We start from the raw sequence: 23,914 nt of genomic DNA on the forward strand, positions 1-23,914 counted from the left end.
GATAACATTCTATTAGCTCTCCGAATTACCCGCTGTACCTGCATACTAACATTTTCTGGTTCATACACCAGGGCACCCAAATCCCTCTGAACCTCAGAGCTCTACAATACCCCACCATTTAGATAATAAGCTTCTTTTTTTTTATCTTCCTGCCAAAATGAACAATTTCGGGATATCCCACATTATACTCCGTTTGCCAGAGCTTTGCCCACTCACTTAATCCATCTATGTCCCTTTGTAGCCTCCTTATGTCCTCTTCATAATTTACTTTCCTACCTATCTTTGTGTCATCAGCAAATTTAGCCATTGCTTGAGTCCTTTCATCGAAGTAATTTACATAAATTATAAAAGGTTGAGGGGCCAGCACTGATCCCTCTGGCACGCCTCTCGTCAAATCCTGCAAACCAAATAAGGACCAATTTATGCCAACTCTCTGCTTCTTGTTAGCTCACCAATCTTCTATCCATGCCAATCTGTTAGCCCCTTCACCTTGAGGTTTTATTTTCCGCAGTAACCTTTGATGTGGCGTTTTATCAAATGCCTTCTGGAAATCTAAGTACAGTATATCCATCTGTTACCCTTTATCCATAGAATATGTGACTCCTTCAAAGAATTCCAATTAGTTAAACATGATTTTCCTTTCAAAATATCAAGCTTGCTCTGCCAGATTGCCTTGATTTTTTTGTAAGTGCCCTGCTATAACATATTTAATAATAGCTTCTAATATTTTCCCTATGAATGATGTTCGGCTAACTGGCCTCTAGTTTACTGCTTTCTATCTCCCTCCCTTTTTGAATAAAGGAGTTACATTCGCTATTTTTCAATCTAATTGAAGCTTCCCCAAATCTGGGAAATTGTGGAAAATTAAAGCAGTTGCATCAACTATCTCATTAGACACTTCTTTCAATTTCCTCAACACCACTTACCAGGTAATTTTCCCCGAGTTCCTCCTTTTCCTGATTTACAGGGATTTCCTCCATTTCCTGATTTACAGCTCTTTCCAGGAGATTACTTGTGTCGTCTATCGTGAAGACCGAAGCAAAATAACTGTTCCATTCATCCGCCATCTCCCTACTTTCTATTTTCAATTCTGCAGACACACTTTCTATCGGACCAATGCTCACTTTGTTACCTCTTTTCTTATTTAAATCTCTGTAGAAATTCTTCCTATCCGTCTTTATATTACTAGCTAGCTTTTTCTCATACTCTAATTTTCCCTCCTCATTAATATGTTTGTCATTCCTTGCTGTTCTTTATATTATTTCCAATCTTCCGACCTGCCAACCATCTTTGCAAATTATACGATTTTCCTTTAACTTTGATTCTGTCTCTAATTTTCTCAGTAAATCATGGATGGTGGGCCCTCCCCTTAGAACATATACATTCCAATCAGAGCGAAAAATTCCATGAATTCTGAGATAACCTTTTAAATATCTGCCACTGCCTATCCCTTCGCCATGATCTCATTGAGTGACGGAGCAGGCTCGAGTGACTGAGGGGCCGAATCCTGCTCCTGGTTCGTATGTTCCGAACTATGTTAGTACCAGAATTAACCAAATTAATCCCACTCTCACATACAGCAGTGAAGATAAACAGATGCAGAATATGTTTCAAAGATTCCCAGATGTTGACAATGACTCTTACATTCCTATTCAATACCAGAAACTGACCGATACAGGCTGAATTCTACACTCTGATTGCGGATCAGATGTTGGCATGTCCACCATTAATCTCAAACATATTACCGGGCTCTGGGAGTGAATGCGAAATGCACACTCGGATAGTAGCACAGACTGAAAGATACACTATCAATGCCACACTGATTTACAGTGCCCGAAACTGAGAAACACATGGTGATTCTAATTTCTAGTTCCATAAACTGACAGGTACAGAATAAACCCAAAACACACACTGTACCACAGCTTAATGAACAGAATGCACCCAGTAGATTCGATGCCCCGACCTGTCCTCACACGGCATCCGAATGAGTAAGTCGCTCACGTTCGCAGAGCGTCAGAGTACCAGAAGGATTCCTGCGTCAGAGTACCAGAAGGAATCTTTGTGTAGAAGGGTCCCTCACATCGACGGCCAGGCAACATTTCCTGGTATATCTTTACACACTGAGAAACTGGCTGGCGAGAAGCCTTGTAAAATGTGTTGCCTGGCTGTAGTAAAATGACTAATGACTGGTGGAGAAATCGAAATCTGACTCCATATTGCTGTCCATAGACACCAATCAGGAAAACATCAAAGAAGAGGCTGTTTTAGGTTTTAAAAATGTACATTCACAATCACTGTTTTCTAATCCTTCATCAGCATAGATCTGGGAGACTGTCTATTTATTCGGCGCTCGGAAGAGGTTTGGTTTATTTCTGTGTCTGAAACTGAAGATGGCTGATGAGAAGAAACCAGCTCTCAAGAATGGAGCCAAGAAAGCCTTAAAGAAACCGATAGCAAAGGGCGGCAAGAAGCGGCGAAAGTCGAGGAAGGAGAGTTACGCCATCTACACCTACAAAGTGATGAAGCAGGTTCACCCCGACACCGGCATCTCCTCCAAGGTCATGAGCATCATGAACTCTTTCGTGAACGATATTTTCGAGCGCGTCGCGGGTGAGGCTTCCCGCCTGGCCCATTACAACAAGCGCAGCACCATCAGCTCCCGGGAGATCCAGACCGCCGTGCGCCTGCTGCTGCCCGGGGAACTGGCCAAGCACGCCGTGTCGGAAGGGACAAAGGCGGTGACCAAATACACCAGCTCCAAGTAAAACCCCAGAACTGACTGAAAAACACATTCACAACACAACGGCTCTTTTAAGAGCCACCCACAGTCTCTCTGAAAAAGCTATATCAGCTCAATGTTTAATTTGTCATGTTTCAAATTCGAAAAATTTTGAGCTATGTTCTTTTCATCTTATTTCACTCATATATGTTCGGGCTAATGTAGCTTTATCAGTCGCTTAATTCTTGGACCCATATCATAACGCCCCATAAATGAATGTCCGTCCGCTCGCCCTCTGCATTTTGTTCTCAGACGCATTCATTCGGCCTCTTTCCCTGGCTTTTAAAAGAGAGAGAGAGAGAGAATTGAACGCAAATGCGTCAGTTTCCAGTTCTGGTCAAGTTTGGTCTCAATAATCGATCAGTTCATTTCCTATCAGCCCCGGTTGTGTCGGAACCTTCAGTCTCAACGCTGGCAAATTTACACCAGAAATGTTCGCTTTTGACTCTCACGAATATCTACAATATACCGTCCGTTTGTAGAAAGATGCAAATGAGTCTGCCGGCTGGTTAAAGGGTTTCATAAAAGATCGAGATTAACCCAGAATAGATTCCATATGATAAAAGCGAATCTGGAAATCTGGAATTTGGGATGTAAAGTGAAATAATCCCATCAGAGACGGATAATTTTAAAACTTTGCCGTCAGACCATGTTAACTGCTAATGGGATTTCCTAAATGAAATGTATTTCCTATTTTATAAATCTATCGGCCGCCTTTTCGACGTCTAAAAGCGTAAATTTCGAGCTGTTATTTTCGGCTGGTTTTCAGGTTCAGATAAACCCAGACTGAAAATCAGAAACAGACAAATACAGATCAACCGTAGAATAGAGAAAGGGAGAGCGAGATTAAGTAAATCTAACATTCGTACACAAAATACTGAATTACCTATTTCCAATTAACACGATGTTCCGTCCGTTTTTTTTTACAAATTTGGCGGGCTTTTAAAATTTGAACAAAAATCGGTTGGAATTTGGCACCGTTATTTTCCGCCCTCACTCCGTGGAGTCTCCGGATTGGTGAGTTCAGTAGATATCTGATTGGTAATTTGAACAACATTATGACACACCACACAAATTAACCAATCAGCAATGCTCGCAGCACCATTCCTCACGAAGCTATAAGAGAAGCGAATGTGAGAGGATTTCCTCATTCTCTGTGAAAGTGTTTGTGAGATTGTGAAATGTCTGGAAGAGGAAAGACCGGCGGTAAAGCTCGGTCCAAGGCCAAGTCTCGCTCCTCCCGGGCTGGACTGCAGTTCCCGGTGGGCCGTGTTCACAGGCTCCTGAGAAAGGGCAACTAATTATTGTAACAGTGGAGTGATCTGTTCCTGAATTTTTGAAGTGTATTTTCAGTTCCCTCTTTGCATTGCGCTGTTTCTTTGCTCACACATCTCCCGCTTTGGTTAAGTGAAGAATTGAAGGCCAGGGTGTCTGAGTGGCTCTGTTATAAAGGGTCATTTCAGAGCCATCCACTTTATCTGTAAAAGTGTGACCTATTGCCTGTCCGCTGCGTGCTCAATTTGAAAGTGATTGTGCACCACTATTTAATAGGGAAGTGATTCTAATCAGCCATCAATTCTATCTGCACGACAGGGTTACTTAAAGGACAGCTGCTTGCTCATAGCGCTGCGTTAATATTGACTTGCAAAGAGTAGCTCACTCTGGGAACGGAATTTATCTGCACGCATTGTAAATACCGCAATTCATTGTAAAAAGAAAACATTTAGCATCAAGATGTTCGCAGTTCCAGTAAATTTGCGTTGAAAATGTATAATCTGCGCTGCAATTGACAACGGCATCATCTGTAATCTCGCAATTCTACAAGTATGTCGACAAAAATACCACATTCAAGGGAGGGTAAATCGTATTTTCGCGATGTGTAAGTGCTGGAATGGTTAACAGGCGATCGCAGCTCTTTCACTTGTCGATTTCGTGGCTCTGAAAAGAGCCGTTGTTGTACTTGGTGCTGAAGCCGGGTTTTAGGCGCGTTCCCCGCGGATGCGGCGGGCCAGCTGGATGTCTTTGGGCATGATGGTAACTCGCTTGGCGTGGATGGCGCACAGGTTGGTGTCCTCAAATAGCCCCACCAGGTAAGCCTCGCTGGCCTCCTGCAGAGCCATGACAGCCGAGCTCTGGAAGCGCAGGTCTGTCTTGAAGTCCTGAGCGATCTCTCGCACCAGGCGCTGGAAGGGCAGTTTGCGGATGAGCAGCTCGGTGGATTTCTTGCAGCGGCGGATCTCCCTCAGAGCCACAGTGCCGGGTCTGTAGCGATGAGGCTTCTTCACTCCGCCCTTAGCTGGAGCGCTCTTCCGGGCCGCTTTGGTAGTCAGCTGTTTGCGGGGAGCTTTCCCTCCGGTGGATTTGCGCGCTGTCTGCTTGGTCCTGGCCATCTTCTGAACAGATTCACCACAATCTGAGATGTAAGAACTATTAAGACAGTCTGCTCTGCAACCCGCCTTTTTAAACTCTGTGAGGAACCGCCCCGAACAGTAATTGGCTGGAGCCTTACGCCCAGGCAGTTTTATCCAGAATCTAACCAATGAATTAATCCCTGGCAACTCAGGTCCCCATTGTTCCAGTTGTTTTTAATTGGTCATTTCAAATGCCCGCCAATTTTTGGTAGCCGTTTCCTGTCTCGACAAAAGAAGACTTTGTTGCTCCCTTTTTTAAAATTAAAAATATAATTTTCACTCTTATTCACGATTTCCTAACCCCAATGAAATTCCAGTGCATATAACCTGTCCCGGCAATTTTTAAACCGGCATCATCCTGGTGAACCTGCTCATTTTGGGACAGAAACTGTTGTTGAACTGTGTAAAGTCAGTGCTGAATTTCCCAGGCAACAATGGAAGGACTGTCCATTGCTCCCTACAGCACAACCAACCCTAAAAATCGCCGCTCGCCTATAGGGCTGGAATGGGTAATAAAATGGAACCGATGCTGGGGGCTTCAGACCCCTTCCCATTGCCCTCATTCTGGGCTGTTCGTGTCGATAAAAAGCGGGGAAAGGGACCGGCTCGAATTCCCCGCTGTTCCCGGTCTGACAGATCTCTGTTCCTGAAAGGAGGTTGACAAATTCCGACAGTTCCTACAATAGCGCCAGGAGTTTGTGACAATATAACAGATCATAAAGTGAGAGAATAACAATTGGTGCCTGAAAATTAAGTTTTTCGGTTGTCTGGCATTTTCCAAAACTGTAATTGGCGGGCTTTTCGCATTCGAAGAAAGTAAACCAATCATAACTTTCAGTTTATTGTTACTGACTCTGCGATTGGTTAAGAATTAGACGAAGAAGAGGGTGACCAATGAGAGCTAGAGTCTGGCTGCAGCCGCTCAGACTGCGGGAATTCCAGGTCGCCGAGTGACTGAGCTGAAACTGTTCAGTTTCCCAAAATCTGTCAGTAACTTCACGAACATACGTGCGAATATTGGGATTAGGAGCAGGAGGAGGCCACTCAGCCCTTCGAGCCGGCTCCGCCATTCAGTGAGATCATGGCTGATCTGATTGTAACCTCAACTCCACTGACGGATTGAACGGCTGATAACAGAGGAACCGCCGGATCCTGTCATTACTATCCGACCCATTATTCATCTAGAACAAAACCTTTCAACAATATGAAGCAGTGGAGAGACAGTGTCAGTGCAGAATGTGCCATCCGGGTAAATAAACAACGAGCAAACTGAGATTCTCAGTACATTCCCCGTCAGAACAAACCAGGCACTAATATACCCGATCACAGCCCATCCCAGCTCCCGTTCCCAGGTCTCTGCTCTCTCTGTGAGGTGGTGGGTGGCTCTTTAAAGAGCCTTTGTTGTCTTTTCGGTAGAAAGGGTCGAGTGGTTTAGCCGCTGAATCCATAGAGAGTGCGGCCCTGGCGTTTCAGAGCGTACACCACATCCATGGCAGTGACCGCCTTGCGCTTGGCGTGTTCAGTGTAGGTGACCGCATCCCTGATCACATTCTCCAGGAAAACCTTCAGCACCCCGCGAGTCTCCTCATTGATCAAACCCGAGATCCGCTTGACACCGCCACGGCGAGCCAGGCGGCGGATTGCAGGTTTGGTGATGCCCTGGATATTATCACGAAGCACTTTGCGGTGCCGCTTTGCTCCGCCTTTACCCAGTCCATTGCCTCCTTTCCCTCTGCCAGACATGATGACTCTTCACTCAGATCACTGCAGAATATGAGAGACGAGCTGCTTCACGTTCCTCTTTTAAATAGCCCGCCCGGACCTGACTGAGAACGGGACAGAGATTGAGAGGCGGGGCGGGGAGGAGACAATGACAGACAGAACACGGAGAATGTCTTTGATAATCCAGCTCCGCCTCCTGCCTGTTAGAATTGATTTGTTTTCGAATTCTAGACAGCCCACCCTGACCTGACTGCGAAAGGCGGAGTGAGAGCAGGGAGGGGAGGAGACAGACTGAAGATTAAACAGAGAGCGGGAGGGAGGAGAGAGCCGGAGTGACAGACAGAGAGAGAACAGCCCCTGATCTTTCAGCTCCTCCTCCAGTTTCTGCAACCGCCAATTTCAACCCGTTTATTACCAATGGAACAGAGACACAGATCTCCACACAAACTCTTACAGACCCGGGCTTCACAGTCAGGATTTCCGCAAACCCGCAGCTTTGAAATATGCTCTCGTTATAATTAACACTCACTAATATTCCAACCTAAACACAGTCTGTTCTATAACAAGAATCCCCCCGAGCAACATCATTATCCTCATACACACACGGATCCAGCAGTTTGCAAACACATTATTGTAGCTGTTTGGGGGAATATCCTGTGTTCAAATTGATGTTATAAAGCGGTCTTTACCCACCAGAGTTAACGTCTCACACTGAATCTACCAAACATCTGCATTGGGAGAGAAAGTGGGTATTTAACAAATCTAATATTCAGCTGGAATTCAGCATCTGCGGTATTTTGCTTTTGTATGAATTTGAAATTATCTCTATTGAGAATGAGCGCGGCCGCGGGACAGGAATCATTTATTGCGGGATCAGCTCTGTTCAGAGAGACATGGTGGCTCTGAGAAGAGCCTGTTGGTTCCGAGGTTTACAATTAAACTTTATTTCTGTTTGGCCGCTGCTTTCTTTGCTGGTTTAGACTTGGCCTTGGCCCGAGGTTTTTCCACCTTCTTGTGGCTCTTGGGTTTCTTCAACGCCGCTGCTTTCGCCGCCTTTTTTGGTGTTGCTGCTTTCTTAACTGTTGATTTCTTCACTGTTGGTTTCTTCACTGTTGGTTTCTTAACTGTTGCTTTCTTCGCTGGGGATTTCTTGGCTGCTGCTTTCCCGGCTGGAGATTTCTTAGCTGCTGGTTTCTTTGTTTTCACCTTCTTGGCCGCTGGTTTCTTCATTAAAGATTTCATGGCTGTTGGTTTCTTCTCCTTCTTTCCCACTTTCCCCTGGGATTCCTTCTTAGGGATTTTGAAGGAGCCGGAGGCGCCCTGTCCCTTTACCTGCACCAGGGAGCCGCTCTCCACCTTCCTCCTGATACTTAACCTGATTTGGGAGCCGAGCTTCCCCACATCGACACCGCTGCCAGACAAAGCTTTCTTTATCGCGGCCAGGGACATCCCCTTGCGATCGCTGCAACCCGCCACAATCTTGAGGATCTGTTCGCCTAACTTGGGACCGGCTGCCTTCGATCGGGAAGCCGCCTTCTTCTTCTTGGGAGATTTGACTTGAGTGGCAGCGGCTGGAGGAGCCGTTTCGGCGGCTGCAGTATCAGTCATATCCGAGACTGTGTGGAAAATCTCTCTGACAGTCAGAACTGGATCAGAAATGAAACCAGTGGTGGCGGCTCAGAGCAACTTAAACACAGAGAGCGGACGGGGCAGAGACAGCCTGCTGTCAGCTCCCGGCTCCTCCAGCCTCTCTGTGTTTCTCTCTCCTCATAAACTCCCCAATTCCAATGAAATTCGGGCTCTCCGGAGACCCAGGCTACATCCTTCCTGTCTCTGACACACATGTTTGCTGTTGAAAAGATTTCACTCGAACTGAGGACTCCATTTTCGACGTAAACCCGTTTTCCTGCTGCTCTGATCGCGCCCCCTCACCCGATCGCTGACGTGTTCTCTACATTTCGATTGATATGTTCAATTGAACAACATAAATGGCCTTGGAATCTAACCATGGGGCTCAGCAGGGGAACAGGGGGACTCTTTTTTTTTGGAAAAACTCTTTATTTTACATAAAAGAGACTCGGAGATCACATGATCAGAACCGACACACATTGGATCAACCCGCCAATCCGTTTCATACACAATATTCACATCTGCACATTCACAGGCCAAAACGTTTACGAAATATAAATGTCCCAAAACAAAATTTTTCCTCGTTTCGGCATTTGCTCCAGATTCCAGGGGGTTAGTTGTCGTTTTCCTCCTCAGTAACTGTTAAACGCTCCGAGCGCTCGTCCGCACAGATCGTCTGTTAACTAGATTCCGCGTCCAGAGCCAATCAGATCAGTTTTTCGGTAATTATTGTGATTACACACATCAATTTGTTTCTTTACGGTGAAAATGATGTCCTCTCGGAACCTCCGCACTTTGCTGTTTTATTTTCTCCTCTTGCACTGACATGTAACTGTAAATCACAACATCAATAACCAGAGACAGCCAGTTCAATAATCGTTGCGTACTCGCTGATAGTGTAGTTTCTGACAGTGACAGACTGTTCCTGACCACCCTTTGATTCACATTGGAGAGAACCAGGTGCACTGTCAGAGCTGAACTTTCTGAGAGGAGAGGGAACAATGACTGTCTCAACTGCAACACGGCAGCAGTGTTCACAGAGCCAGTGTTACAGCTCCTAACAGTTTGTCCATATCACCCACAATAACACAACCAGAGAGAGCCCGCGGGGAGTGGTGGTGGGCTGCGGGTGAGGGGCGCGGTTGGGGGGAGAGGGAGGGAAGGTGAATGTGTATGTGTGTGAGAGAGATTTATTCTTTCAATAATAAACCATGTATCAATAGCACACTAAGCTGTAGTATTACACTTCCCCATGTATAAGCCAAGAGATTCAGATATGGCAAGTGTATGACAATAGAATACACAGATATTGCAATCAATAGTTGTGCCCATGGATATTTACAGTATCAGAGAGGGATATATTTGCATTGGAAACAGATCCGTGAAGGGTCACTGTTATGATTCCTGAGACGAAAAGGTTGCCTTAAGATGATGGTTTGAGCAGGCTGGGCCTATACTCATTGGAGTTTGGAAGAATGAGAGGTGACCTCATTGAAACATATAAGATTCTGAGGGGGGTTCGCAGAGTAGATGTGAAGCCAATGTATCTAGAACAGGTTAAAACATGGAGTCTGTCAACTGAGGTGAGGATGAGGAGGAAGTTCTTCCCCCAGAAGGTTGTTAGATGTTGGAACTATCTTGCTCAGAGAGCACTGGGTGTTGGTAATCTTCTAGGTTGAGTTAGAGAGATTTGTAATCTGCAAGGCAGTCAGGAGGGATGAGGAGCAGGCAGAAAAGGGGAATCATGATCACAAACAGATCAGCCTCTAAACCAGTTATCATGCAGGTAAAGCAAATGGATGGGAATAAGAACGGGAGAAAATCGGATCATGGGCCTGTAATTTAGTTTATTCAGTGAGAATTCGAAATGTTTTGCAAAGGTGGAAGCGGTCTGTGGTGAGTCTGAGAACTAAAAATGATCTAAGGGTGAAATTTAAACGTTTGTTATTGAATTAGTTGTAGCAAATCGATTATTTTAATGGAATTGTTGGTGCAGTTATTTCAGAGCGAGAACGTTATCATCGCTTCCAGGATATTAACATTTTTTATTGTACGGTACTTTGTGGATATCTACATGGAGCCGTTGTAGTTGGTCACTATCTTTGCCTATTTCACAACGACTTGCTTGGCCCGCTCCCCGGGCAGCAACAGACCCTTTCTTGTCTCATGTGTCCAGAGAAACAGCATGAGCCAATTTATTGCAGACTGGTGTGATCTGCTGGCTGCACGTGGGACGTGCGACGTGGCAACTTAATTCGGGAACATTTTGTATTGGATTGAAATAACATAAACATGGTGAGAAATATTGCAAAACAGTTTCTCAATCAAATATAAAATACCAAAGATATGTTGTGCGTCGTGCTTCAATAAATGCTGAGCGTTGGATTAACAAGGGAGCGATGGTGGTATATTGATGATTATAGCCGCCGTCTAAGCACTTAAAGCACCACTATCGCAGTGGTGACCTATTTGATCCTTGTCGCGGTTAGACCACAATTCCGGGGGTTAGGAAATCATCACCATGGGTATCAAAACGAGTAATGAAAGCAATACAAAGCGTGGAATTATTTCCATCATGCAAAGAAAAGTGGCTGCTAAATATACCAGGTTATGACGATTTTGCAAAGAATGGGGCAATTGGAAAATGAAGATGGCTAGCCTTCTTGCATCATTTGAAAGGGAGGATTAGAGATAGTCGGAATCAATCAGCAGGGATCCCAAGGCTAGAAATTTATCACAACAGAATGATTCGAGAAATTAAATGATCGCTTTGTACATGCCTCCTGGCACAAGCAATATGCTAATTTAGTGATTTTAGAAGATTGCAAATAAAGTTGTTTTAACGAGACTCTTATTCTGATAGATTGCATTGCTCCAGAAAGCAGTGAATGTTTTGGTTACACAAAAGATATATTCTTGGGACCATATGTTCCAGACTAGCAAAATAGTCGGCCATAATAAAGTTAGTATTGAGTAATTGGGTCGGACTTGGTTCATAATCCAACAAAAAGGGAATATTTAATTACGAGTGAGCATGATGGAATCAAATTCAATTACAACGTTGAAAACAAAGGTGAAATCTAAACAAACGCTAATATCCTAGATTGCAGGAAGTCAAATTTTTACGGGATGAGTGACAGTGTAATAACAAACAATCTGCAGGGGATAAACGCAACTTGAATATCGAAATGGGACAAACATAGAGCTTCAAACGCGAATGTCACCTTGGCCACAAATTAAATACTAAATATTAACTACATCAGAGAACGTTTTCCTGACAGTGCGATGCAGAATGAACAATAAGCAAACCAGAATGTAGATTGAGCTACACGTTAAATACCAGCTCCAAAATCTCACTAAGTATTGGACTAGAACATACAATTAAACTATGAATTCACTTTTTTCAAACTGCAGGAATTACATACCAGTCCATGTATCAGATTGACGCATATATTGTCACTTCAGCTTGTTTTCACAGTGATACAAATTTATACATTACTGGTCACGTACAAGAACATTGTTCGTATTTCAATCTCGTCAACATATAGGTTTACATTAAACAGATATCTCTGGTATCAGGAACATGCATTGTACATCTCTGTTTTCACCCAGATAGAGACCTTTCCTCCTATCTAAGCCAGGACCATCTGTTCTTCCCTTATCTGTTGAAAACAGGCTCAATCTTAATTATTTTTTAACCTGTGTCTCCAGTCTGACTCCTAGGACACCTAATCTACCTTATTTTCATTCCTCTATGCCCAGCCTGGCTCCCAGGATCTTACTGATGATCACAGGCCTCGAGGGTGTACAAGGTTCAGATTGTGGTTTTTAACTGTTTGTGTACTGGCTGGCACTCGCTGCTTGGAGATTCAAGCACTTTCATTCCCTTACAATAGATTCTTACTGTATTCCTATATTCCATCTAACAGTCTCCCCTTTTGGCGCTTGGCCTAGCCCAACTTAGTCAACTACAGTGGTACTGTCATCCCCCCTTTACATACCGAAACCCATTGATACTGGCCAGGTATCCAGTTTTGGCACGTAAAGAAATTCTGGTCAGATCATCTGGCTCTTTAATTCAGACCTCTGACTTGCTAAATTCCTTTTCCACCTGTTAAAGCTCCCTCCAGCGCCACCGTTTTTGTGACCTTCGGGTGCGGTGAATCAAGTACGTTAGGTATATAATTAATATCAGTTGAAGCAGAACTAGGGCATGAGAGATATTCCTAATCCAGGGGTGTATTCGTACGTTTGAGCCCCAATTCCACAGATCCTCCCACCACGTGGAGGAATCTATTTGCTCGATATCCTCTTTTAAAGCTCCAACCTGTTGCTGCAGTGTATAGTAAGTTCTATATATCTGCTGAGCCTGTGCCCGAATTGCGGTTAGGTGCTCTGGTAATAATGGAATTTCATAGGAGAACTGGTTCAAATACTGTGTCAAGTTATCCTTAAGGCTCTCCCTGACCTGAATAGTAGCCGTTCCTCTCTTGTATATTTCGACCAGTTCCACCTTCCCCACCCTTGCTGGCACCTGCGGGTGTAGGCACACTGAATGATTGTGGATGGGGCAGATCCGGTTGCTTCCGTATTGGATCTTTTGCTGCCACGTGGTAATACAATATCTCCCATTCCCCATATATGCAACATGGGTTGGTTCTTTTGCAGCCAATATTGTTTCCATTGTACAATTTGCTTCTGCTTTAAATCCGCACTTAGCTTCTTGTGTCTCATATATTGGATGTGCGCATACTACTGCAGTTGTCTCTATACTACACCCTTCCAATGTGGTGCTAACTATATTCCCTTCTATGTCTACTGCATATGGCGGAATGTCATGGTACCGAATATAATAATCCCCCCGTATCACCCCAATGTTTTCTACTCTATATAATGTCCTGCCGGGTGCTGACGTAGGTATAACAGGTATCACTAAGACAATGCCTATGTACATATTGTTATTCATTATACATTCGACATTCATTCTATATACATGTGTTAAACCTCTGAGCTGGCAACCAGTCAAGTCATGATCCTTATGTCGTGAAAGATTAAATAAATGTTCGTTAGTTACCCATAAAGGAACTACCCCTTCATTAATTTGTCTTAAATTCTCTCGGGCTTGTTCCAGTGCCCAGGATCCATAGGTGCTGCAAACATCATTTCTGCTCGCTTCGTCTGAAATATTTTTCCCTATCCCAATCAGTTTATTGATAGTCCCTGCATGACCTTCGAGCACGGTTGCCAGGTTTTGGATTAACCGTGTCATGTCCTGGTCTGTATTTAATTGGGTGTCATGAATTCCCTGTCCCCGCCCTAAAATTTCCTTGAGCTTAGAGCTCAAGGTACGGACCTTCTGGTCAACAGTCGCTAGGTCAATAGAATTAACTATTGATGTCCCTGTGTTGAATATCGTGGCAGCATCATTCATCAGGCTGCGCTTCTCCCGGTTTCCTTCTGGACCTGATCGCATCCCACCGTTGAACTGAACTGCTTCAGTCATCAACTGGCCCATCAGAGACGTATAAAGTGCTCGAGTATGGGTTGAGCACCACTGGGGCAGGGCAATACCGGATATGTTCAAGACTACAGGTACCAGCTCATGGTGTACATTATCATACAAAACTTTATTCTGGTTAACCAAGACGAGGCCATTCGTCGGACCTGGATTCATAGCTGGACAAGGTGGGTCGGTTGGTGTGGGTTGAGGGGCTTCCATTGCCTCTGCTTGCACTGTGGAGGTGGTTGTTGGAGGTGGCTGGATTGTGGTACTAATCTTTTCTTTTGGGCGGACCTCCCACGTCCACCTCCTGTCACTGTTTCCCCAAGTCAGTATATCGTTATTGTTTGGGTTACAAATTTTCCATTTAGAATCCCCAGCATGAGAATGAGTAACCATTGTCTCGTACATTGTCAAACACGCTACGTAAACATGACTCTCTAGTTCACAGACAAAATCGAACTGCCCTGCCCACTCCTTATGCTTAAAACACACAGTAGTTAGATTTGGGAATTTAACATAAGAGCCAACACTCGCAAACAGCCCCCACCAACCGCTCGCACGTGTCATGTCCCCGACACTTCCACGCCCGATCTGAAGCAAACCCTTGCTACAATTCAAAATCACTTGTTCCCCTACTGTTACATTTATCATTCCCCGCTGTGTGTCGCATTTGGCACTGTCCGTGCTGTACCAAAGTCCCTCCGGCGGTGCGGGACGAGTAGTGATCACTCCCGACCTTGTTGCCAGTATCGCCATGCCCACGAGCGTTGACATTATAATTAACATTCTGTGAACTTAAGCAGATAACCGTCCCAGTCGTCACCGGTCGGTTGTTGAGGTTAGTTCTGTGGATAAAAATCAGTTTAAAAAAACGCTTCAATTGTGACCAGTGCCTCCAGCGCCCCTTTCCCGTAAAGTCCACGCATGCGCATGTATCGCTGGTCATGATTACCTCATACGGTCCCACCCACTCGGGTGCAAACCCAGGTTACTCGGGGGCAACTTTAACTTTGGCTTCCTCTGCTATGCCAGGCACTTCAGCTTGATCTGATCTGACTTCCCCTTCCAAGTCCCTTATAATCTGCTGACCCCTGGTCTCTTCCCTTAGCCCTTGAAGCTGTCTACACAGCACCTGGACAAATTGCTTCACTTTCTCCCCCATCGGCCCCACTTCCTTACTGACGTCTCCTGGCAATTTCATCGTTCTTCCCGTCATCAACTCATTTGGAGTTAACTCCCTTATTCTGTTAGGCGTCGCCCGAAGTCCCATCAGAAAACTGGGCAACAAGTCTGCTCACCCTTGCCCTGTATCCTCGATGGACTTCGTCAATGCTCGCTTTAAGGTCCTATTCATTTGTCCAACCATGCCTGAGCTCTGTGGATGATAGGGAACATGGAACTTCTGTTTAATTCCTAGCCACCTACATATTTATTTGAGTGCGCACCCCATAAAATGCGCACCTTGGTCTGAATCCATCCGCAAGCGTATTATCCAGCATGGAATTACTTCCTCTAACATTACCCGGGCCACAGTTGTGGCAGAGCAATCCCGCGTGGGAAACACCTCTACCCATCTCGAGATACGATCGATAATAACCAGGCAATAGCTTTTTTTCCCCCTCGGCTCGGCGGGAGGTGTCCCGTGAAGTCTCTGTTCCCAAGAACCCTTCAGCCGAGGTTGGTGTGATATGCGAATTTTGATGGGCCTACCTGGTTTATGATGGGCACACACTAGACATTGCTGGTAATATTTAGCTACATCTCTTCTCATTCCCCGCCACCACCAGCATCTGCCCATCCGCTCTAATGCAGCTTCCCTTCCGTGATGAGAGCTCCCATGTTGTATTCTAGTAAGACTCTGTTGGATATATTGAGGTGTTATGTCCTTCCCGTCCTTCCACCACACTTCATCCGTGCATTCCATTGCACCCTGTGCCTTCCACTGTTCTCTCCTCTTTCTCAGTATCCCGGTGCAAATCCACTACATTCACCTCCTCAAACCCAGCTGCTGTTACCGCCACCGGATACTCTGGGCCGGTAGCTGCGGCCTCTTTAGCCGCTTTGTCCGTGCGTTTGTTGCCCAGCTCGACGGGATCCGGTACCTTCCGATGAGCTTTGACTTTTATTAGTGCTGCTTCTAGGGGTAGGTTAGCGGCTTCTACTAGGTCTCTGACTATCGCTTCATGCTGCACTTGACCTCCTCCCGACGTGACATGACCCCTGTGGCTCCTGGCAACCACATAATCATTACCGCCCCAAAGGCGTACACATATTAACCCTTTTACCCTGTGTTTTATGCAAAGCTTCTTTCAGTGCCACTAGATCTGCTACTAGAGCTGATAAATTACCTGTCAACTTTCCCTTACCCAGGAACCGTCCTCCCCCATCCACCACAGCCCACCCAGTGCACGGGATATCATCCACATTTCCACGGGACCCATCTACGAACGGGGACAGATCCGCATCGTCTAACTCATTATCCCTTAGTGCCTTTGGATTCCCCTCATCTATCTCCCGCAAGCAACCATGCTCCAGTTCAATAACATGTCCCTTCCCTTCTGACAGGAACCCCTCTGCTGGGTTAGTCCCTAAATCCTGGAACTATTATAATTGATTTGTCTCGTGGGAGCAACATAGCTTCCCAGGCAGCTCTTCTACTATCTGAAACCGTTCTTAACTTTCTAGTATTGGGTAATTCCACTCTAGTATGCCTTGCGTGTCATACCAGGTCCCCAGTCATTACTATTGGTTCACACGCTCTCACAGCCACCGACGCGGAGTCAATTGCTGCTACGCACCGAAGCATCCCGCCAACCACAGGTGGCTGCTTTGTTGACAAATAGACTATGGGTCTCATCCGATCCCCGTGCTCTTGGGTCAGCACTGCTCTGTAAAACCCTCCCTCATTATGGGACTAGAGATTAAATGCTTTGCCCATACAGGGCAACCCTAGTGCAGGCGCTCGAGTGAGCGCTCGTTTTAGCGCAGTATAAAGTATTTATTGTTTCTCACCCCATTCTATACAATCCTACGATGCTTTCCTCCCTTTGATCAACTCCTGCATGGGTGCTGCTAACTTCGCAGAATCCTCCACAAAGGTCCCACATCAATTAAACAACCCTAAGGTTTGCCTAACCCCTCGCACATCTATGGGTCTCGGCATTCTTTCAACAGCTTCATTCCGACTGCGGGGAATCTCTCGTTTCCCTTGCGATAGCACATAACCCAAGTATTGCGCCTCCAGTTTTCCCCAACTGAGCTTTCTTTACACTGACTTTAAACCCGGCTGCTTCTAATAATTCCAACGTGTGCATCAGCGCCCCCTATGTGTCCCTTTGCCGTTTCTGAGGCAATCAAAATATCGTCCGCATTTTGGATTACGACGCTGCCCTCATCTAGTTCTGCGTGACTCAACGTATCGCACATTACCCGCTGAAAAATAGCCAGACGATTGTGGAAGCACTGTGGCAAGTGAGTCCAAGTGTATTGTCGGTGCCCTATCATATAGGCGAATTTATTCTGGGATTCCTCATCCAACGGCATTGCCCAAAACATTGTCTGACCCTATCCTAAGTTATTGAATATGGTGGCGAGAGTTGCTACTATTGGGTGTTCCCTAGTTACCTTATTTAAAGCTGCAGAGTCAATTGTCAGTCGTTGTGACCCGTCCGGTTTCAAAGCGTGCCAGATAGGGGAATTGCTGGTGGACTGGGTCCTCCTCGCTGTCCCATCCTGCTCTAGACTCTGTATAATGTCCCACACTGCATTCTGTGCCTCTGATTTAATGGAATGTTGTTTCCTCGGAGGGTGGTCTGGCCCAGGAATATGTATGGGTGTCATTTTAATCCTACCACAACCATGTTTGTGTCGTGCCCAGACTCTGGCAACTTGCCAATACAGGATGCCCCATTGCCCATGCTGTTTCCATTGATCTGGGTTTAACTCCGTCACTGCAGCCACACTGCACAGAAGAATCAGTCTTCGATTCTTCTTAAGTGGACCTTGCATAATAACCTTACCATCCTGTTGGCTGATTACTACTCCTAATCTTTTTAGAATATCCATTCCCATAATGACCCTTTCAATAGTTTGACCTACTCAAATCCAGGTAGGGACTATCAACCCCCATATCTCTAAGGGAGTAATCTCATTTAGTCTCGCCCGCATCTGTACCCCTCTTATTCCTGTCATCATTATGGCAACACAAGCAGTTGGTAGGTCCAGCCCGTAATTCAAATGGACGCCCCGGTGTCTATTAACATTCTGCACCGCCGGCACCCGAACAGCGTGTCAACAAACATCCGTGGGTCTCCAGGACATCCCAAGGGCCGGCGCTGCATATGCATGGCTTGACAAGTCCTGGAATAGCCTCCAGGCCTCGGCCAATGTCAACAGCTGTTGACCCGGGTCAGTCTCAGTCCCGCGAGACTGCTTGGGGCCCTGGCCTTCCCGTCTACCCCTTGGAGACCATCAATCATTCCGGAGGTCTCCAGTCTTCCTACAGTTCCTACACCGCAACTCCGTAATCGCCGGCATCTTCCCCGACTCCTGCATCCCCTGGTCATGTGTCCCTCCTTTCAACAATTAAAACATTCCATCCTCGGACTAACCGCTGCCACTGATCTGATCTGTCCCGGGTCTGTCTTTGCCTTTCCCTCTCTAATCTGCTGGAATTTAGTGTTAATCTGTCTACACGGCTGCAAATACAAGGTAATGATAACCATCACCATTTTTTTTCCCTTATCCTTTTTCTGTTCTACCCACCACTGTGTTTGTTATTCGGGGGTTCCCTGTGGATTCCACCCTTCCTTCTGCATTTTCGGGAGTAATTTTGACTGCTGTTCCGCTATGAACCTGGTGATGGAGTCCGCGGTTCCCCAATCGAATTCCATCGCGCTTTCCTGTTTTCCTGACGGCATTCTGTTCTTATATCCCCGTCTGTCTCTGCGGGGTTAGTTCGCGCGGCTCTGACAACTTAGTCACATGCGGTGCGTGCGGCCGATTTATTTCAGCAGGGGTCTGGCTTCCCTGCGCGGTTTCGCCTATGGTTATTTCAAACCGTAACCCGCCAGCACAGCTCCGCCTCCTATCTTCGGTCGTGGTCGGGCCTCCCTGCGCAGCTTTACCACCTCTAGCCCGCCGGCGCGGCTCCGCCTCCTATCCCGGCGCCTCCTGTCCGAGTCCTCCCCCTGTTCTTTTGATACTCGACCGGACTGTTCTCGCGTAGGCTTACTGCACTACCTACGGGAGGTAAATAAAATATACTCACCGACTTTGGAGAGCCGTCCCGAGGATTCGATCCGAGTATCCTGTCGACTACGGGCCACAGGAGGCTCAGATCCACGTTAACGATCGTTTATTCGAGCAGTTGCAAGGAGCGATCCACCTCAAGCAGCCTGAGGTGGCTCTCTGCTAAATGACAAGAATTCGGCATATTTATACATTACTGGTCCCGTACAAGAACATTGTTCAGATTCCAATCTCGCCAACATATAGGTTTATATTAAACAGATATCTCTGGTATCAGGAACATGCATTGTATATCACTGTTTTCACCCAGACAGAGACCTTTCCTCCTATCTAAGCCAGGACCATCTGTTCTTCCCTTATCTGTTGAAAACAGGCTCAATCTTAGTTATTTTTTAACCTAAGTCTCCAGTCTGACTCCTAGGACACCTAATCTATCTTATTTGCATTCCTCTATGTCCAGCCTGGCTCCTAGGATTTTGCTGATGATCACAGACGCCGAGGGTGTACAAGGTTCACATGGTGGCTATTAACTGTTTATGTACTTGCTGGCGCTGCCTGCTTGGAAGATCAACCAATTTCATTCCCTTACAATAGATTCTTAATATATTCCTATATTCCCCCTAACAATAAGGCCTGATATACATGTTAATTACCAATTCAGAAAAATCCCACACTTGCATACAATGGCAGAGACACATAGATAGAGAATGAATCCCACACTCGCCTGGAAATCAGAGATAGGAACATCGAATTCCAAATGCACATTCAATCCAGGGTCTGATAAATACAGAATTAAAGCTACTTTCATATGCATTGCCATTGACTGAAAGATGCAGAAAGTAGCCAACTGTCACACACCTTACCAGAGACTGACAATGGTATAATAAAGGCCAGAGTTCTTTATTGCAGTAGAGGTTGAAAAAATACAGAATGAATCTCATAATCCCATTCGGTATTGCACAGTGACAGGTACAAATAAACCCCCCACTCACACCCTTTACAAGGCAATGACACAGAATGAGCAGCACATTCACATACAATACCAGAAACTGACAGATATTAAATGATCCCCACCCTCATTGTCTGCCAGATGCTGATGAAAACTGAATTAATGCACACTCACATTCTGTCTGAGAGTCTAACGAATGCAGAGGTATGTCCACACTCACCAAAAACTGACACTGCATTAATCCCACTATATACAGAGCACCAAATCCTGTAATTCAGAAAAAAAACCCACAGGACTGCCCACAGGGAAAGGCAATAAGGCATAGACAAATACCTGTCATTTAAAGTGCCACCGACTGACAGGCACAAGACAAATCTCATTCACACACAGCAATAGATGAAGACAAACTAAAATCAACTTCAGCCGCACAATTATTTCCAGATATGGACAACTAAAGACTGAATGCCACAGTCACAGACGTTAGGGTTTGAAATAATTCCACTCTCACTTAAATTACCTGGGATTGACTGATACAGAAAGAATAACACATTCACATCCAACACAAGAGATGGACACATATAGATTGAATGCAACAATATAACACTTCACAGGAAACTGAAAGGAAGCACGGAATAGAACACTTTAAAAAAATTCACAGGTCACATGTTGAAGCAAATTGAGTCGCACACACATCGTATCAGAGAATGAAATTCATATAGTTCATCCTGCATTCATACACAGTACTTCAACTGACAGATACAGACAGAAATCAACATTTGGATACAGGACCCGAGGCTGGGAAATACAGAATGGATAAAGCACACATGTAGTCAAAGACTGATGACTGCACTGATGACATCAAACTCACACTCACTTCCAGATAACCGGCAGCTTCAGAATGAGTTCCACATTCACTTTTAATTCCGGGGACTGACGGATGGAATGGATCACTAAATCACTTTTAGTTCCATAGAATGACAGGTACATAATTCATCTCATGCTCGCACACAGTACCACGGACAGACAGATACACAATTAAAAGCTCTTTCAGATAAAGCCTGATAGATACAAAGTTAAATTACCTGTTACATTCAGCATCAGAGTCAGTCAGATAGACAATATATCCCACACTCACGTGCCAAACCAGAGACTAAAAGAAGCAGAATTAAGGCCAGAACAATGGAACCCCAGTGAATGACAGTTACAGAATTAACCTAATAATGGAAGAGATATGGAGAGATGCAGAGTGAATCTCACACTTGCTGAGTCCCAAGGGCTGATGATCACAGAATGAATCCCACAGTCACACACAACAGTGGCAAACAGTGAATGTGACCACACTCGCAGAGCAGAGCAGAGACTGGGAGGTACAGATTGATATCAGAACTTGTATATAGAAACAGAGACTGACAGACACATACAAAATCTCACACACATTCAATTCAGAGATTTATAGATGCAGAGTGAATCCTTCACTCACACGGTACAAGATTAATAGCTAGAAAATGAATTCCACCACCACAGAAAAAAAAATGGAGAGTGAGAGATACAGGATAAATCTCACTCATGTACAGCTCCCGGAACTAGAAGTTACAGAACGAATCCCAAAGTTAAATTCAATACCAGAAACTGCTGGAAATAGAATTATTCTCACATGACCTGAAATTGGCGGGCTTTTCAAATATGAAAATGTAAGCCTGTTAGAACTTACAGTTTCTTCCACCTGGCTCTCTAATTAGTTGATAATTGTGTTGAGAACGGTCTATCCAATCAGAGCTAGAATCTGGCTACAGCCTCTCAAAGTATTCATAATAATTATTAATAGTGAGAATAAACCGACGGAATCTGTATCTTCTACTTCACCTGTACTTGAGTTCAAAAATATACTTTTATCAAACAGGCAAATAATGGAAGGGAGAAGAATAAATGTGATGTTTCCTCCACCAAAGTTAGGATGAAGACTCCTGCCAGCTCCTTCTCACACACAGTATGTACATTGTCACTGACAGAGCACAGAGACGCAGAGAGGTCATCAGTTTAACTGTCTCAGACAGCATAAATAGTTCCAGAGTCATTTTACGTCCATCAATAAAACAGAGCATGAGAGATAGATGTTGTCTCCATGTCACACAAACTCGGCCCTGCAGACGGGGGTGTCCGTAAATCCCAGTCGAAGTGCTCACCCGCTATCAAATTATCACTGGGTCAATCCCACAATTGTGCTGCCTTAGCTGCAATTTAAATATCAGATAATATTGACATGTTTCCAGTCACAAACTGACAGACTTAACCTCAATGATGTACACTGAGATTCATGTTAATTGCCAGTACAATATTCGCACACACCATGGATTTATAACTTGCACTATTAATTCCAGTCGTGTGTCCTGAAATATATCTCAGATGTAAGTTCAAACCTCAATTCAATTATCAGTTCGAAAAATTCTGAAAGCGAGTATAACCTGAGACAGATATATTGTACCAGAGATTGACAGATCCGGAATGAATTCAGCATTTACCTCGAGCCCCATGGAGAATGTATCCACACTCACATACAGTAAGCAAGACTGACAGGTTCAGAATTTCTTTCACATAGTGCCAGTGAGTGACAGATACAGAATGGATCGCACGTTCACAAACTGGATCAGAGAAGGGCCGATAAGAATGCATCTCACCCTCACGTACAACATGCTGACGGCTTTGGTACAACCTTATAGCTACTGCTTGTATCACAAAATATAGTAAAATGCCACATCCACCGTCAGTATTTGTCAGCCCTTCCCTTTCCCTTCCACTATAATGTGAAGAAGTCTTGCTGTCCCTTCCTGATCTGTAAACTTCACTCTACCAGTCTGTGCTGACATCTACAGGCCAGAATGGAGAACTGCAACAGAGCGGAACGAATTCAAATGAACGGTTGGCGTTGCAGAAACAGGTCAACATGTGGAATAACTGGTGGGATCTAATAGGGTCGACACAGAGATTTAAGTGTTAAATCCAATAAAGCATTCAATATAACTTATAGAATCTGTAGTATTTGGAACTTGTTGTCGTCTTGATCAGTTGGGTCGATTGGCACTGTTGTATTTAAGGGAAAGCTAGGTAAGTATAAGAGGGAGAATGGACTTAATGGATCAGCAGACAATGTTACATGAAATATTATGGGTGGAGGATCTTGTGGGATAATGTATGATTAGACAAGATGGCCCAATGGATTATGTTGTGGGTAAAATGAATGCCGATTTCCAAAGTGTTTCAGAGTTTGAGAGATACATAATGAATCACGTGGTGTACCAGAGAGAGCAATACAGAGTGAATCATAGACTCAAACACCCCCCCAGAGACTAACAGATACATAATGAATCAGACACTCAAATCCTTTACCAGAGATATAGTGAGACAGAATGAATCCTGCACTTATGTAAATACAATATTAGCATTGTTACAGCAGACCAAGAGGCCATTGGGCCCTTCCTGTCTGTTGCCGTTCTCCATCAGAGCCGCTCAGCTACTTATGATCCCCAGCCCTATTCTCATAGCCCAGCAAACGTTCCCCTTTCAGGCGCTTATTCAATTCCCTTCTGACAATCCCACTTACTCCTGTCTCTCGCACGCTCTCAGGCAGTGAATTGCAGATCCTTATGGTTTACTGCATAAAAAGATTTTTCCTG

At 45.0% G+C, this 23,914-nt stretch overlaps 1 protein-coding gene across 1 annotated transcript; it reads right to left on the bottom strand.

Moving 5' to 3' along the window:
• Positions 1 to 7,854: 7,854 nt before the first annotated feature.
• Positions 7,855 to 8,520, bottom strand: LOC144670289 (histone H1-like). Its single transcript, XM_078532777.1, has one exon. The coding sequence runs from the start codon at positions 8,518 to 8,520 to the stop codon at positions 7,855 to 7,857; it is 666 nt and encodes a 221-aa protein (XP_078388903.1).
• Positions 8,521 to 23,914: the final 15,394 nt, after the last annotated feature.

This window comes from Cetorhinus maximus, chromosome 31 (assembly GCF_964194155.1).
Source record: "Cetorhinus maximus chromosome 31, sCetMax3.hap1.1, whole genome shotgun sequence".
NCBI lineage: Eukaryota > Metazoa > Chordata > Chondrichthyes > Lamniformes > Cetorhinidae > Cetorhinus > Cetorhinus maximus.

Coding starts and splice junctions, on each gene's coding strand:
- LOC144670289 (XM_078532777.1), bottom strand. CDS start 8,520: ATGACTGATACTGCAGCCGCCGAAACGGCTCCTCCAGCCGCTGCCACT.